This window comes from Chlamydotis macqueenii, chromosome 5, assembly GCF_036417535.1.
Source record: "Chlamydotis macqueenii isolate bChlMac1 chromosome 5, bChlMac1.mat, whole genome shotgun sequence".
Classification (NCBI taxonomy): Eukaryota; Metazoa; Chordata; class Aves; order Otidiformes; family Otididae; genus Chlamydotis; species Chlamydotis macqueenii.
In genome coordinates this window covers 70,429,203-70,446,031 of record NC_141560.1, presented here as the reverse complement: position 1 = coordinate 70,446,031, position 16,829 = coordinate 70,429,203, and the positions used below count along the sequence as shown (strand labels likewise).

At 45.5% G+C, this 16,829-nt stretch overlaps 2 protein-coding genes across 2 annotated transcripts; one reads left to right on the top strand and one right to left on the bottom strand.

Moving 5' to 3' along the window:
* Window positions 1-9,877: 9,877 nt before the first annotated feature.
* On the top strand, window positions 9,878-10,876 carry LOC104486368 (olfactory receptor 5V1). The gene has a single exon (XM_010129039.2). The coding sequence runs from the start codon at window positions 9,881-9,883 to the stop codon at window positions 10,874-10,876; it is 996 nt and encodes a 331-aa protein (XP_010127341.2). The 5' UTR covers window positions 9,878-9,880.
* Window positions 10,877-14,098: 3,222 nt separating this feature from the next.
* On the bottom strand, window positions 14,099-15,208 carry LOC147600630 (uncharacterized). Its single transcript, XM_086749635.1, has one exon. It carries the CDS (start codon window positions 15,206-15,208, stop codon window positions 14,099-14,101), a length of 1,110 nt encoding a protein of 369 aa, XP_086605761.1.
* Window positions 15,209-16,829: the final 1,621 nt, after the last annotated feature.

The window sequence follows — 16,829 nt, the reverse complement described above, 5'->3', positions numbered from 1 at the left end:
CCCCACAGCCATTTCTCTGCCATGGCAAGTGATTAAAACCTGCTTAAAAACATTTCAGATCCCTTTTTAAGATATTACCTACTGTTACCACAAAAATCTGGTTAGGAAGGAGTTCTGGAGCCTGAGTGCCTCTTCTTTTCACATTGTTTGGGAAAGAAAATAATTTCCTCTACTTCAGCTCCAACTGAAGCTCCAAACTATTAGGTGTGTGGAAAAAAAAAAGACTGTGCTGTCCACAGTGACTTGTTTCAGGGCTCTTAGTTTTTGGACTGCTTCTTATAGGCATTTTCTGAATTATCTGAAATAACAGAGACAAAGTCAGTTTATATCTAAAACTGGGCTTACACGTAGCAAGGCATCATTTCAGGACAATGTGGAACTAGAATATTACAGTCTAGGAATCCCAGAATAGTCTTATTCTAGTTTGGGGAACTCCGTAAAAATCAAAAGCAGCTCCAGAAAGGCTTGCATCACGTTAACAGTGGAACTTTTGTGTGTATGTCTAGAGATCAGGAGACCAAAGGTCTATAGGGAGATCTTACCAGGGAGACGTACAAGCAGTTACGCAGCATCTTCTGCTTGGGTTGTACCAGAACCGCTGAAACGCACACCGAGGTTATTTCCCCACTCGGAAAGCCGGCAACTCAGCCTGTGTTGAAATCCCCTGTTCTGGCAGAATCAGACACTAGCTAGGACAGAATGGTTGGTCTTCTGTCATAAAGGAGAAGCCGGAAATGGGAAACAGGTCTTTCACCACTGATTTCTAAGACCTGAAGAACACAAGTTTCATGCTAACCAGCGTAACGGCTGAATTCCCTCCCACAAGAAGCAAGAATTAGTGTTTTTCTTTTTATTTACCTCAGTGTATATTATGTGTCCAAGACCTTTCTTACCTTAGCCCAACAGGGCAGCATGGCATTGCCGGACACAATATTTCAGGGTACGTGAGAGAGCAGCGGGGTTGTGTTCACATTCAGTCACTCAGATCCCCCAGTTTGAAGGACAAGGTGTGAGTTTTTGCTTTCTACACTTTAGCTGTCTGTGACAGAAAGTATGTGGTCTCAGAAGTAACCAGCTTCCCTTGTGTTTCTTGTCAGATCTTCTTTTTAGTCAACAACACAGATCTGTGGATCCTAGGGCATGAACACATCTATTCTAAGAGAAGACGAGCAGTGCCTGAGAAATGCTTTTTTTTTTTTCTTGACCATGAAGGAAGCTTAGATTGATGAGGTCAGATGGACTCATTTTTAGGGCAAATTTGGTGAGATAAATCAATGTGCCTATCCATATTTGGAATAACTTGGGACAGCCTGTTGCTGAAGCTTGGAGCTAGAATCACGCTCAGCCTATTTGAACAGAGTGGGTCTTCCATCTTGCTGTCACCACAGGAATACATAACACGATGGTACGGCGTTCAATACAATATGACACAAGATAATACATTACCAACAACTACCAGCAGTAAACAACAAATATCACAAAGCCAAGTATCTACAAAATAGAAGCTCTTCGAATTACGGAGATATATATAACTGATAATATTAAAAATTAATGTTGAAAAACGGAAACTTTCTAAACAGTTTCACCTGTGTGGGTTCCTAATTTTCAAAGAACTCAACCCAGTACAAAATTTTTCTGTCTCTGCCGTGCTATTACTGGGCTTTGACACCAGATGGCAGAGGCCCACATGCTGTGTATCTAAATGCAGATACCGGTACCGCGGTTTGCAGGTAAATTAAAGACGGCAGAGATTTTGTTCGTGGGATTGTCTTCATATACATAAGGATGTGAATTTTTTTAACCTTTCAGCACATGATCATCATTCTCTCACACAAGTGAATTATTAAAATTACACAAGGAACAATGTATAGAGGAAGAAGTGACAGGATCCAGCGTTATATCTGGGGAGATAGCAGCAGTGTCTGGGGAAGAAGACCAAATAAAAGGCAACGGAATTTTGCTCTGTGAGGTATTTTTAATAACTGAAATTTCCACCTGGCAGTAATTAAGTTCCTGCACTCCTTCAGCAAACTTTATCCTTTATGAGGGCAACAATTATATCACCAAATCCATCAGAAGTCCGGTGTCTGCCAAGAGAACAGTTTCTTTGTGCTGGAATGACTTAGGATCGGATTCATCCCACCTATGGCATTCCACTGCAGCATCTCATCCTGAAGCCTAGGTGGCTCAAGGTCTCTCAACAGAGAAAAAGATGTCTTTAAAGGGAAAAAAACAGAGAGGGTTGAGTGTGAAAAAGTTGGTGCCATACGCCAGTAAGCATGTACAAGCATTGTTTGAGCCTGATCTAGTCATCCCAGCTCTCTCCGTACCCAGTGGAGAGAGGCAGGTCCTGGAAATGGCTGATCCCATCCTCAGAAGGCTCACTCTTTGAAAATGCTAGTCTTTTTGTCTCTGAGGAAGCCTGGTTAAACGGGTCAGGAGATCTTCCTGTATGTTTTCCCCAAGTATTTGACATGTACAAGTATCTGAAACGGTTTATCACGGAGACTCAGCTCATACATCGGTGCGTTGTGGAAAATGGCGTTCTGGCACCGTACAGAACTGTGGGCTTGGAGAGAAGGCAAGTGGATTTCCAGGGCAGGCATTTTTGTGATGTATTTGCCATTTCAAACGTGCCTTGTTCATGTCCGTTAATGGACAAGGGGTGCATCCCAAGTACAGCTCTACGGAAAGAGCTGAGTAGCCACGGCACCAGCTACCTGTTTGTCCTTTGTAGCTGTCACTGCAGCATCTAATTTTGGTTTAACACACCAACAATGACAACACAGAAGACAATAACAGTTTTCCTTCGCAGATTATCCAGCCTTTCAGCCTTGCCGCTCAGGAGTAGGCAGATACCGATCCATTTGTTACGTTCCCAGGACAGATACGTGGGGGAGACCAGACTGGGAATAAACTCCTGCCTTGATCCCAACCTCGTTTTCTGAGCAAAGGAAGTGGGAGGTTTTCCATTTTCTCCTCTGGTAGAGCACTGTCTTAAATTAGCCCTCACTCCCACACCAGTAGAAAGAGGAGGAAGATCAAGAGCATTGATGAGTCATTGATCCTCCTGGTCAGGATAGATTTCCAAATATCTCCCGTCTTTGTGCAAATGGTGTTAGTTTTTAATGGTGAATTCCTACTTTTGTCATCTTCCTTTGTATTAGAGAGAAGTGTTGAAATATTAAAATATCCTCGGGGTCAATTAGGGTAAATTTCAATTGAGAAAAATAAAAATGTATGATTTTGGTGGTTTTGAATCATTTCAATAAAGATAAATCTTATTAGACATGTCAGAATGTATATTATAGAAATCGTACACAATTATATAATAATTAATAAGTTGGATAAAACTAGACATCTCGGTTGGAGATGTCACTGCTCCTTGCAGAGGGGTTGGACTGGATGGCCTGGAAAGGCCCCTTCCAACCCAAACCCTTCTGTGATTCTGTGATTCTGTGTAGACAGGAAAATAGGCAGGAACCGTGTTTTATCTTAACGAGGCAAACTCTTCAATGTTACAAGACACCAGCTCCGCAAACTTAACTGGCATTTTGAAACTTCTTGAACTAAAATGTCGTCATGAATCCAAGTCAAACTATGCCAGCTGACTAGCTAGGCAGAAAGTTTTCCAGAACTTGTTTCATAGAGTATTAAAACCTCCCCTGAAGACACTGGGTAAAACATTTGTGGTAAACATAACTTTTGCACCACTGAAGGCCATAAACCAAGTCCTCAAATCAGTGTAAGCACAGGTGGAAAAGTCTTCAGCTGTTGTAAGTCAATGCAGGTCTAATCAGAGCCTGTGGTTAATTGGCTTTGCTTTGTTTGCTCAGCAGGTATAAATCAAGGGCATCAACAGGTCAGGGCTGCTGGAGTAAGTTCATGTTTGAGGTCACCATGAGTTGTCTCTGGAGAAAGGTTGGAGCTCCTGTTGGCAGAGGATCACAGAGTGTAAGTGAGTGATGTCAGAGTGGTGACCTTTGGCCAAGGGTCCCAAAACTTGTGTGTGGGGATCTCTGTACCCCAGGAATGCTGGTTGCGTACAGCTAGTGCAAACCTGCAGTGGCTCTTTGGTCAGCTGAGGGACCTGGTTTCCTGTTGGTGATGAGTCTATGTAAGATGAAAACCCAGATCACTCCTATCATCATTCAGTCTCTCAAGGAGCCTGTGGTTTTTATCAGGTTGTGTGAAAATGGTTGCTTCAGGATCAGCAGATTTTGAATTGGGCTGAATGGCTCTGTGTGTTTTTCTAGGTGGATGTAAGGAAGCTGAGAGATTGGGTGGCAGGATTGGAAGAAACTGGGATGGGAGACAGAATCCTTCTGGTTGGAGAGGCAGAAGGGATGTAACCAGTCATCTCCACTGTTTCTGTTACTTACTGTTATTCGTGAACCCGTTCACAAATCCAGGTTCAGCTGTCATGGACATGGACCAGTTGGAGAGGGTCCAGTGGAGGCCACAAAGATGATCAGAGGGCTGGAGCACCTCTCCTGTGAGCACAGGCTGAGAGAGTTGGGGCTGTTCAGCCTGGAGAAGAGGAGGCTCCGGGGAGACCTTAGAGCGGCCTGCTAGTCCCTAAAGGGGGGCTACAGGAAAGATGGGGAGAGATTCTTCAGCAGGGCCTGTTGTGATGGGACGAGGGGTAATGATTTCAAAACAGAGGGAGGTACATTCAGATCAGATATTAGGAAAAAATTTTTTACACTGAGGGTGGTGGAATGCTGGCACAGGTTGCCTGGAGACGTGGTGGATGCCCCATCCCTGGAAACATTCCAGGCCAGGTTGGATGGGGCTCTGAGCAACCTGATGTGGTTGGAGATGTCCCTGCTCCTTGCAGGGGGCCTGGACTGGGTGGGCTTCGAAGGTCCCTTCCAACCCAAACCATTCTATGATTCTGTGATTTTACTGTGAAAACTTCCTTCATAGGAAGCAGTCTGCTTCATAGCTTGTGTTGGCCATGGGCATTTTTGTTCAACGTGGGATTTCTCAATTGCCTTTTTTCTTTCCTCTCAGCATCACGGGATGTCTCATGAAGAAGAAATGTTGGTGCTGGGGAGGCAGGAGGGAAAGATTAGGCAAAACGGGCATGCCAGGCTGATAGCTGGTAGTAGATCACTAACAACCTTTGTCAGATGACAGTCTCCATCAGAACCAGTATTGAATCGCAGTTATTTCATTTTGTTCTATCTGTAATTGCAAAACTCTAATTCCCTACTTTTTTTAAGTCCCACACTTCCTCTAGGGGAAGTGCGTGCTGTTTCCTTTGTTTTTCCATGAGGAAACCCTGTGCAGGTCACTGCATGTATTGATTTGGAATAATTGCTCTGATTTTTGACAAGGAAGCCAAACACAAATTCCATATGGCTCTTGTGAGCCCGTGTCTCAAGGCAAGCAATTTAATAGAATTGATTTGTCTCTCCAGGAAACAGCTTGGGGTGGTTTTAACAAGGCCCCAGCAGATGCTGTTAAAAAGTTGGTGCCTGGCAAATTGCAATGGTGCAACTTGGCAAGTGAGTTTGTACGTGCGCGCAAATTGGCCTCACTGTGCATCATTAAAATCTGGAGTTCTTTCTCACCTGGAAATTAGTAGCTCAGGTCTGATTATTGCCCTGATCTGGGGACAGTGAAAGACTGCCTCAAAGGGGAAAAAAAGGTCCTTTGAAATTTGGTAGAATCTCGCTTTTGTTAAATTCCAAGAAAACTGAAGAGATGCTGGCCTAATAAATTTTATTTAAAGGCTATAGGTCAAGCAGAGCTATCTGCATTGCACTGGGGGCACAACTTTAAAATGGCTTGGATTGGGCTGGTTTCAAATCTCTTTTGTGGGGTGATATGCTGCCAACTGGTGAATCCGCTCTTGACAGCGAAAACTAAACTCAGAAAAGGTTCTTGGCAAAGATAAGGCCAATCCAGAGCTGCCCCAGGGCTCCTGCTCTGCAGACCTCTGCTGCCTGCTCCTCCTTTGTCCTCCTTTTGCCAGGTTCTGGCAAGGAGTTTTGAATAAAATCCCAAATTTAATTTTAGAAGAGATGACGCTGTCAGGAAATGCGACAGTGAGTACAGAGTCCACCTGCAGTGTGCCTTGCGGTGTGGGATTATTCCCTTGTTAAGCACGAAGAGAGCAGAATTACCTGAAATGAGCTTATCCTCAGGTCTGAAACACAAAGACATTGGAGAAAAAGGAGCATTTTGAGCAGCCTGGCAGGGCTGGGATGGCTCTAATCCAGCATCTCATCAGCTGGTGCACATCTGTATTCTGCCAACAGATTGCGAGGATTTTTTTTGTTGGTTTGGATTTGTTTTGGGTTTTGTTGAGGTTTTCTTTGTGAGAAAATGACCGGTTTAGTATAAAGTATAATGTAAGAGCTGTAACTTCAAAGTGTGCATCCTCAGCTGGGGACTTCTTGTGGAGGCCAAAGCAAAATAAGCAAATTGAGTTATCTGGGTGAATAAAATACATCATTTATTTCCAATGCACTACGTAGACCAGCAGCTATGGGGTATGGGATAGCAACACCTGGGGATTTGCACTGTCCAAGTATCGCTGGACTGCTTTGAGGTATTACAAGATGAGGAATACTACCTGGGAAAATTTATATATATATTTTTTTTTTTTACCTTGAGGCAGAATACACTTTCTACAAGCACTATGTCACATCTGCAGACACCTGGGCTTAAGGTGTAATTTTTTTCCTGAGGAATATTTCAGAGCTGCTGCGATTACTGCATGTGGACCGAATATTTCGGTATCCAGTGTATGCAGAGGTCAGTAAGGCTATGCTTTGGGTAACTGTTGATGACTTTCATGAGACATTAGACTGTTGAGTTAGGAGCCAGAAGCCCAAAGCTCTACCCATAGTCCTGGGTGACTGCCGCCTTGGTGGGGCCAACGCATCCCACCCCAAAAGATGTGTTTAAGATTTGACATGCACCTCACTTTGAAGGTGTTTATACTTGCACACGTTGCCACACCGCTACTTAGCAGTTTGCGTTTTGGTGAGATCGCTAGCTACCACGCGTACATCATGCTGGCGGCTTTTAGCAGAATGTTGGGTGTTGTGTTGTACTAAGGCTGGATTATCAGCACTAGGCTTGAGATGTAAAGTCTTGGATTAAAAATACCGAAAGCAAATAGGAGGAGGCCTCTTTTCATGGCCAGTATTAGCACATCATCTCTTGACTACTGGTACAGCCTTGAAGCCTTGTACCACACAGATACGTTGCATGAGGTATTGCTGTACCACACAGATTTTTGCATGAGGTATTGCTCTCCTGTGGGGAGAATGTCAGCAGAAGTGGCATAAGACCAATTTAGAAAGATGGAAGAGTACAGTCCTACCTTGTCTCACAGCTATGGATGAGATTGATCTCTTTATTGTATCTCTTTCTGGCATCTGAGCTTATTACAAAATTATCGGCTCCATTCTTTCTTGCAAAACTCCACAGAAAGTATTATGGCCGATGGACTTAGGGCTAACTGCAGCACAGAAAGATCTGGACCACATGGATTTACTCCAGCCACAGGTCTACCAAACCATGGCAGGATAGCCTTGTGCTGTAACCCTTGCAGAACTCCGATTTACGTTAACAGCATGGGAGCTACGGGCAGGTGATACTGGAACAGAAACAGCTCTGCTGCTATTCCTGTACATCCGATGGAAAGTGGTGCTCCCATAAATGAACCCATAATGCATGGATGCTTTCTGGAACTAGAGGGGAATTTTCGTTAGCTCTTCAAAGCTGTGCTGGTAATTTATGTTCCTCCTTACGCCAGTGTACACGTCTGCTTCAAGTAGCGCACAGATTTCACAAGTGGTTTATCTTTTATCTTTTCTGTAGAGGCTATACAAAACTACAAGGCTGCTCCTGCACAAGAATTAGAGATTGCCCTTAAAATCAACAGGAAAGGTCCATGAAGCTCTGTTAGCTGCCCTTGTAACACCAGTACAGCTGTTCCACAGCAGTCACCCAGGTTCTGCTCTTTGCCCTGTGAAGACACCGCTACCGCTGCCCTCCTCGAAGGTATGATCTTAAATGGAGCAGCCAAATCTATTGCCAAATTTATTCTGACCCAGTGTGTAAGCAATAGACTTCAGGCTCCAGAGCAAAACAACTTGATTTGGAAAAAAAAAAAAATTGTGATCAACTAATTAAGGCTTTATTTTAATTTTAAAAAATCAGAATGCTGTCATGAGACACGAAACTTCAGTGACCTGGAATGGTACCTGAGGTGGCTGGCAGGACCTAGGGAGAAAGATACCATCTATTTATTTATCCTGGGAGTAGACTCAAGTGTCAAAGCACAGCCCTTTAAAAAGGTCCTGCAACAGGAAAGTCACAGGAATCAAAGGACTCAGGGTGAAGAAATAGCTTACTGCATTTCTAGCTCCCTTTGACAACAGTCTGAGAGAGCCTCAGGTATGCAACAAAGGTGGCATCCAAAGAAGCTTCAGAGACACTCCTCCCCAGGTGGTACCTCACATCTTTATAAAACCTCGTTAAAGGAAGCACCTACCCTTGCAGTCAGCTAGCATTTTGCCAGTGCTCGCAGATGTCTGCGTGAATATTCCCATGCTGCTGAATCTGGACCCATCACTGCCTGAATAGATTGATGTTCCTGAGTCTACAGCGAAATCATTCTTCTGTCACATGTAGATATTCTAATTGGATGTAGAAAGAAGAAAAAGGACAGCCACGTTTCCTGGAGACTGATAATTATATATTATCAGTAATTATGCCTTTGTAGCAGTGAGTATTTCTGTGTTAACTTTCTGCTGGATTTCCCCTGAATAAGCTCCTCACTTTCAGAACAGGGATGCTGTGATTCAAAGCACCGCGTGTCTTATTTCTGCTGACTGAAATATTTCTTACGGCAGTTTAAGCTCTGACTTTGCTCCCTTTCAAGCTGGAAGCAAGCTTCTGTGAGAACATGAGACAAGATGAGCCTGTCTCAGATGGGATGTCATAGTCACTGATTTAATTTGTTTTCTGTATCTCTTACAAAGGAGAATATTAAAATATTTACAGTTTCATAGTCATGCTCTAATCTGCAAACAGGGAGGCGCTTGTGCCAAACTTTGCTTTGTCTCTCTATAGGGCTACTACGTAAATTGACGTAGTAGCAGGGTCGATAGAAAGATCCTTCAATGCCAAGTCTTCTTGGACTTCTTTGAATTGGGGAAAAGGGTGGTGGGGAGAGTCCAGCTAGAACCTAAAAGTCCTAATGCTGCTGTAGAAGTCTACAGGGTAAAACTTATAGAAAGGATGGAGGTCCTTAATTGGATACGATATTGTATTTCTTTATATCCCACTGGATAAAGCTGAAAAATCAAAATGCATCTGGGGTATGCTACCTGTCTGATTACCAGGGATTTAATTCTGTGACAGCACTACTTGCTTAAAAAGGTCTTTAGCTTCAGGTAGTAATCAAGACCCGTTTGATATTATCATCACTAAATAATTTATGCTGAAAGGATTTGTAGAAGTCTGCACTTCACTCCCCTTGCTCAGAGTACAGCTACCTTCACAGCCCAGTCGGGTCGCTTGGGGCTGTGTCCAGCCAAGCCAGCCACCACAGAGGCGATCTTTGCCTTCAACTTTCAGCTCTTCAGTCTGAGAAGAGACCTCGCCAGAATCAAACTCTTTTGAGTAACCACTGCTCAGCTCAATACCTATATTTTCCCTTTTACATCAGGTATATATGACTAAAATTTAGATTTTTGAGTGCAGCAATGCAAACTTGCAAATGTTTTTGAACTGCAAAACAGACAATGAAAAAAATCACACTCTTTAGAAGGGAGGTCCAATTTTGTCTAAGTTACAAATTTTTCTTTCTTCCAGGCGCACCTCTGCAATCGTTTCTCCAACAAAAGACAAGATGCAGAGGGCCAACCTGTCAACAGTATCTGAATTTGTTCTTGTAGGCCTTTCTGATGCTCCGGAAGTGCGTTTTCTTCTCTTTGTGCTGTTCTTGATCATTTATTTGGCCACCATGGCAGGCAACATCACCATCCTTGTTGCCATTACCACAGACACTCATCTGCACAACCCCATGTACTTCTTCCTTGGCAACTTGTCCTTATTGGATATCTTGTGTCCCACTACCACTGTCCCAAAGATGCTGGTGGCCTTGTTGCTTGAGAAGAAGGTGATTTCATTCACTGGCTGCATGCTCCAGTTGTTCTTCCTCATTGATGTTGTAGGCACTGAGATTTTTCTCTTAGCTGTGATGGCGTATGACCGTTATGTTGCAATATGCCATCCGCTGCAGTACATGAAGATCGTAAGTATGAAAGTGTGTTCTCACCTAGCCATTGGCACCTGGGTAACGGGATTTTTTAATTCTCTGTTGCACACTTCTTTGATTTTCACACTCTTTTTTTGTGACTCTAACGAGGTTGACCAATATTACTGTGATATTCCCCCCATGCTGGCCCTCTCCTGCTTGCCTACTTACAGTAGGGAACTGGTAATTCTCACAGTTGCTGGTGTCCTTGGAAGCAGTGCCTTTGTGGTCACTCTGATCTCATATATCTACATCCTCTTCGCTATCCTGTGCATGAAGTCTTCGGAGAGCCGGCACAAAGCCTTCTCCACTTGTGGTTCTCACTTGATGGTGGTATGCCTCTTTTACGGGACCACAATTTGCACGTACGTACGGCCTTCCTCCACCTACTCGCCTAATCAGGATAGGATAGTTTCCATGCTCTATGGAACCTTCACTCCCCTGCTAAACCCCATAATCTACACTCTGAGGAACAAAGAAGTTAAATGCGCCCTCAGAAGAGTGATCAGCCAGGCAAGAACTGCTTTAACAAGACAAGAACATCACTCTCAGTCTCTGGCATCCTCTGGAGCCCTAGCAGTTGGATAGACACTGCGGTTTGACTGATCCTCTGATCCTTCTCTAACTTTAGCCATCTAAAAATTAGATGATGGAATCAAAACTCCTTCTCTGGGCTCCCTTCTCTGTTAAAAGGGAGAGGTGTGTGGTGTCAGAAGGCCAAATGGATGGCACAGCTTTAGGTCATTATCACAGGAGAAGGTGACTTCAGCTGGTAATGTTCTTCTCCAGCCTTAGACACAGGTGTTGGATGTGTATCTTAGAGTGAGAATGCTGGGAATGGGGACTGTAGGCACACTTAGATACACCTTCTATACTAAAGCAGCTTCTAGGACTGGCGCCTCTTATTGACCATGTTGTGTCTACAGAAAATGTAAGCACAACCTTTGTGGGAGATGGCCAAGGAGCCTTCCTTCCAGGCAATCACTTAAGGACATCACTCTGGGTGTGTTTTCAACCAGCATATCAAGAATCCAGCCACGACACTTGTGGTGCCACCAAGAACAATCTGCCTGTAGTTCACACCGTGTATATCCAAATCTGTTTGCCAGAGTGTGAATGAACTCCCATGGACTAGAGATGCCAACGGTGCTGGTGTCTACACATCAGATAGCTTTCTAAGACTGGCTTTTCTCAGTGTTGGCCAGCCCAAGGAAGGTTTACAGCGTGTGCTTTAGGTCTGTGTGAGTCCATAGCTAGGAACAGTGCTTCATTTGAGGCAAGAAAGTGAAGATGCGGCTGACAACCAGGTGGAAATGCGTGTGCAGAGAGGAGGAGTGCTGTGCGGCCTCCTTTGCGCCTTGTGGCTACAAATCTGTGTGTATCTTGGCTATGAGGCTCTAGATGGAATGATAAACTCCTACAGCTTGAGATCGATCTTGGGCTGTGTTAAAGTGCTGTTGTGTGCTGTTCCAGCTGCTGTGTTAAATAACAGATGTGCCTTTGTTTGCACACTGCTCCTTACTAAAACCAAATGTCAAGGATGTCTTTCTTAGTGGCCTTTTTTTGTGGTTGCCGCCTTGTGTAACGGATAAGCTAATGACTTTCCTGCAGGAGCTCTATCTCTTGGTTGTAACAAATGTACATTCTTAATGTTAAGCAAGTGGAAATAATTTAAGCTTCATCCATTCTCAGCTGTTGGTCATGTTGGTAATGGGTTCAAAAGTCAATTGTAATGACCAAAGAGCTTTCCACTAGGGTAACACATTCTGGATTTTCTGAGATTTTATTTTTTTTTAAAGTGTACTTCACCGACTTAAAATGCATGTGACTCCATCCAAGACTACTTAAATCTCAAAGTCAAGCATCAGCAGTTGGTGAGGCCACCCACGCAGCTGTAATGCTACAGAGCTTCCCACAGAGGTCAACATCCTGACCTACAGTAAGGTTGGAATTCAGTTTCCTAAACACACATTTTAATAGCATGCAAGGTGACCCAAAGTATCTTTCCTAGCCTGTGGTTCCTGCTCGCGTTTGATTTCCACAGAGTGAAAACATCTGAAGTCCTCTACTACCAGATAGGGGCTATTGACCAATTATGAGCTGAGCAGCAGATGCTTGTGGAGGGCTTCCTGTGATTCTTGAACTGTGATAGTGGAAAATATATATATATATATCTTTTTTTTTTTAAAGCCATTTATTCCAAAGCCACCTGACAAATCACAAGACTTGCATCTATGTGGACAAAGTGACAGTCTACACTTGAGAGGGAAAACAAACAAACCCAAAAATCTCAGTGTAGGCTGGAGCTCCATGCTGCTTCTGGGGTCAGTTACAGCTCTTGGCATTTCCTAGGGGATGCTGGTGGAACAGATAGATGCACCTGAGGTGCTCTGACAGCACCGGGTTGGGGTGAGCTGTCTGAGGGTCCAGAGCTGACAGAGCAGGGATGATGGGGAAGCAGGGAACAGCCGAGGAGGGGAGAGGTGGATTAGAATCATAGAATGGTTAGGGTTGGAAGGGACCTTCAAAGGTCATCTAGTCCACCCCCCCTGCAAGGAGCAGGGACATCCCCAACTATTCATGTGGGAAAGAGAAGATGATGATGACCCTCTGCTCCAGCACTAAGGGTTTCGGCTTTGCCACCTACACACAAGAGTTCCCATTAAACGCAGTGCGTCCTGCCTACATGGAGTGGGAGAAATGTGAGGCTCCGTTTTCCCACGCTACCCTTCTAACCCAGCCTTGGATGTTTTGTCAGACCCCTCTCTCACCCTGGAACTAAGCATAGCTGCAGATGTGGGAGTCAGGGCATCCTTCTGGTGTCTATTCCTTTGGGATTTGAGGAAAGACCTGCTGTGACCTGTGCTCTTAATTCAATCTTAATTCCCACTTTTGCTGCTTGCTGCATAAAATCCTAATGGAAACAGAACTGAGGTGAGATGATGTTGTTTCCTGCACTTCATCCATCTCCTCACCACCATTTGGGCTGGCACCTGGCTAGCTGAAATACAGGAGTTGCTGTCGTATATCCAGAAATGGGCAGCGTGTTGCCATCATGTGCGCAATCCTCCTTGAAGGTGTGGTGTCTAACGCACGAGCCTGGGGGAGCTGCCTGCAAAAACTTGGGCTCAACTGGCACACAGGAACCCAGGAAGCCTAGGTCAGTGACATCTGTCTCAGAGCAGGAGAACTTCAGAATGGGGGTGTGGAGCTTAGAGTTGATCAGGATGAGCCAAATCATCCCCAGATTTCCTACTAGAGTCAACGGGTGTATTCCTCCTAAGTGTACTCAACTAAGATGTTTTGGTTTTGTTTTGGGATGTTTTTCCAAAATCACATCCACGGTGCTACTGGTTTTCAGTACTCATTGGTGAGGAAGGGCACAAACAAAATAAAAAAAATAAAAAACAAACCACCCCCCTACCCCCCCCCCCAAAAAAAAAACCAAAACAAAACCAAACAAAAAAACCCCCAACAAACCAAAAAACCCACAGAATAAGGCAGGAGAAGTATACGTATATACAAACACGAATATCCCACTGAAAATGTCAAGGTATCCTGGTTTATAGCTGACAAATACTCTAATCTAATGATGTGAGATTGTCTACCTGCTTTCCTGTCAAAGAAAAAGCCTGTAATTTACTGAAGCTCACCACTGGAATTAAAAAAAAAAAAAAAAGTTCATCAATAGAAAGTAATGGTCACAAGTGGCATGAAATAGTGTAATTTGGATTTCTCAAGTCTCCCAGCATGGTGCAAGAAGTACTGAATCTTTCCTTGTTTTCTCTCCAGTGCCATCTTCTGGTTTGTTTATTTGTGAACAAATTCACAAAGGCCCCTTGAGCCAGGCCCTTCCTCTTGGAAGCCGCTTTGTGTCCAGCCGTTGCCCTGGCACCCGGTGTCCTCTCTGCCAGCCCTGTCCCCAGTCCTGCCCCGCAAGCTCGTGCGACTGAGCTGGGAGAGGCCAAGGGCAGAGGCAGTTTGGTGCAATGGGAGGCAGGGGTCCTCCTCTACCTCGGGTTCCCTGTGGCGTGGCCAGGGAGCAGAGTGGAGTTGGCCATCCAGCTCCGTATGGTGTTCTCTGGGAGGTGATCCTGTTGACTTCCCAGGCAAGCCACCATCATGGTTTTGCTTCTTTGTCCAAAGGTGGGGCTCCAGGGCCTTCTGGGTCCCCTCTGGCAGCAACGAGGTCTTGGGAGACCACAGGTTAATGGGAACAGAGCTGGAGTGGCATAGCATATGGGGCATGGACCTGTAGGACCACCGCACCAGGATAGGGAACATTCCCAGGTGGATCTGCCTGCACTTCCTCTGCACGTGTGCCTGCAGCCTCTTCCTGAAATCCTCTTCCAGCTCCATCCTTGAGACGGGATGAGGATCCACAACACTGAGTGGGTGGCCACCACCCCCATCAGCCATGGTGGGCAAGCCGGACTGGTGGCTGATGTCTATCTCCAGCACCAAGGGTGCTGGCCCTGCGAGCTCGCCAAGTTGGAGGCTGGGGTGGGCTGCGACCAGATGGAGCAGTCCCAGGGTCTCTAGCCCCTTGCAAGGCTTCATCCCGAGCTGTGGAAGGAGCATCCTCTGCACGCTGCGCCCCAGCCGGCGCCTGCAGCCGGGCGAAGACGGCGAATTCCTTTGTTGTGCCGCGTGTAGCTGCCACCTCTCCTGGGCGTCATCTCTGCACTTCGCGCAGCTGAGGTCGTAGCACAGGAACTGGCCCGGGAACCTGGCATTGAGGACCTCGGCCTCGCAGCTGGACGCTCGTGTCTTCTTGCCTGTAACGCAGCCGGGAAGTGCAGTGTCCTGAGCAGAGGATTTGCGCCTGAGCCGTTTGCCGCAGACGAACCAGGCTGCCAGGAGCAGGAGGAAGCTGCTGACCAAGAGCAGGAGGACCCAGCTGTGCTGCATCAGCCCCATGGCGTCCAGCACGGTAGGGCTGGGGTCAAGAGCACGGGAGAACACGCGGCCCTGCTCTTGCTGCCCCACGCAACCCTTCTGTCTCCTAGGCACAGGGTGGGGACAGTGAGGTCATGGCCATTGTGAGGTTGTCAAGCGCATCAGAAGTGCTGCAGGGGATGGGTGGCTGGCCTGGGAGAGCGATGGTGAAAAGGGCAGAGCTGAAGACCCCGGAGAACTGCAGGACAGGGGTTAAGGCAGCCAGGATGGACCCAGAGAGCAGGGAGCTTGCCCATCACTGTTATTTTCTCTCTGCGTCCCACTATCCTGCTTCTTCACTCTTTCTTCCTCTGTCCCTCTGTCCTGCTCCTCCTCGGTGTATTTTCTTCACTGGGAAGGGAACTTAAAGGTCATCTAGTCCAACCCCCCTGATATGGACACGGACATCTTTCACTTGACATTTGTGAAGAAAAGGGCTTGTGGGAGATGGGATGGTAGGAGGTCTTGGCCACACTCATCATGAAATGGTTGAGTTAAAAATTTTCAGTGAGAAAAAGGAGAAAAGTTTAGAAAAGCTGCCAGCCTGGAATTCAAGTGAGCAAACTTTAAGCTATTCTGGGAGCTATTTAGGAGAGCACCCTTTTGTGCTGTTGAGGGCTTGGGAGCCCATGAGTGCTGGTCAATTTTTAAGTACCACCTTTTAAAAGCACAGGAGTGGGCAATCCCATTGTGCCAAAAGTCAAGCAAGCGGGGCAGAAGACCAGGTGGGCTGAACAGAGAACCCCTCGTGGAGTTCAACAGGAAAAAGAAATTGTACGATCTCTGGAAGCGAGGTTGGGCTTCACAGGAAGAGTACGGAGATGTGGCTTGTTTATGCAGGGAGAAGATATGAAAGGCCAAAGCTCAACCAGAACTGAAACTGGCCAGTGTTGTGTCAGAGAAGGGCTTTAAGTATCGTAATAGCAAGAGGAGGTCTAAAGAAAACATTGGACTGATACTTCTTGAAGGTGGTCACCTGACCAACAGAGATGAAGAAAAGGTGGAGGCATTCAATGCTTAGGGTTTTTTTAATCAGTCTTTAATAATACAGGTAGACCTTGGGTTGCCCGGTCCACTGAGCCAGAGGACCACTTTCCATTTGTGAATGATGAAACTGTAAGGGACCAATTGTACCAGATGAATTTTCACAAGTCGATGGGACCTGATGGGATTCATCACAGAGTTCTGAAGGAGCTGTTGGATGTTATGGCAGGACCCTTCTCATCTACCAAAGGTCTTGGAAGTCTGTGGAGTTCCCTGCTGACTGACGGCTTATTCCAATCTACAAAAAAGATCTACACTGTAGATGTCAACATGCAGGTAAGACAAATCCCTCTTGTTTTGCTCAAGGGCAGAGTTTCCTCCCTTTGCAGTATGGCTGGATTATTTTTTCCTCAATAGTTGTGGCACTTAATTTGGGTCACTTTATATGGCAGTACACTGGGGTGTAATTAACTTTCCCCTGGTGAAAAAAAAAAAAAAAAGGAAGCAAAAACAAAACAGCAGAGCAGTTGATAATTGCTTCTTCTGGGCATGAGATATCTCTGAAGACTCATGGAACACCAAGGACAGATTTCAAAGGCAGAAATTGTCCATTATAGAT

What these genes read in the sequence shown, in the direction of transcription:
- LOC147600630 (XM_086749635.1), bottom strand. Translation starts at nt 15,208, where the DNA reads ATGGGGCTGATGCAGCACAGCTGGGTCCTCCTGCTCTTGGTCAGCAGC.
- LOC104486368 (XM_010129039.2), top strand. Translation starts at nt 9,881, where the DNA reads ATGCAGAGGGCCAACCTGTCAACAGTATCTGAATTTGTTCTTGTAGGC.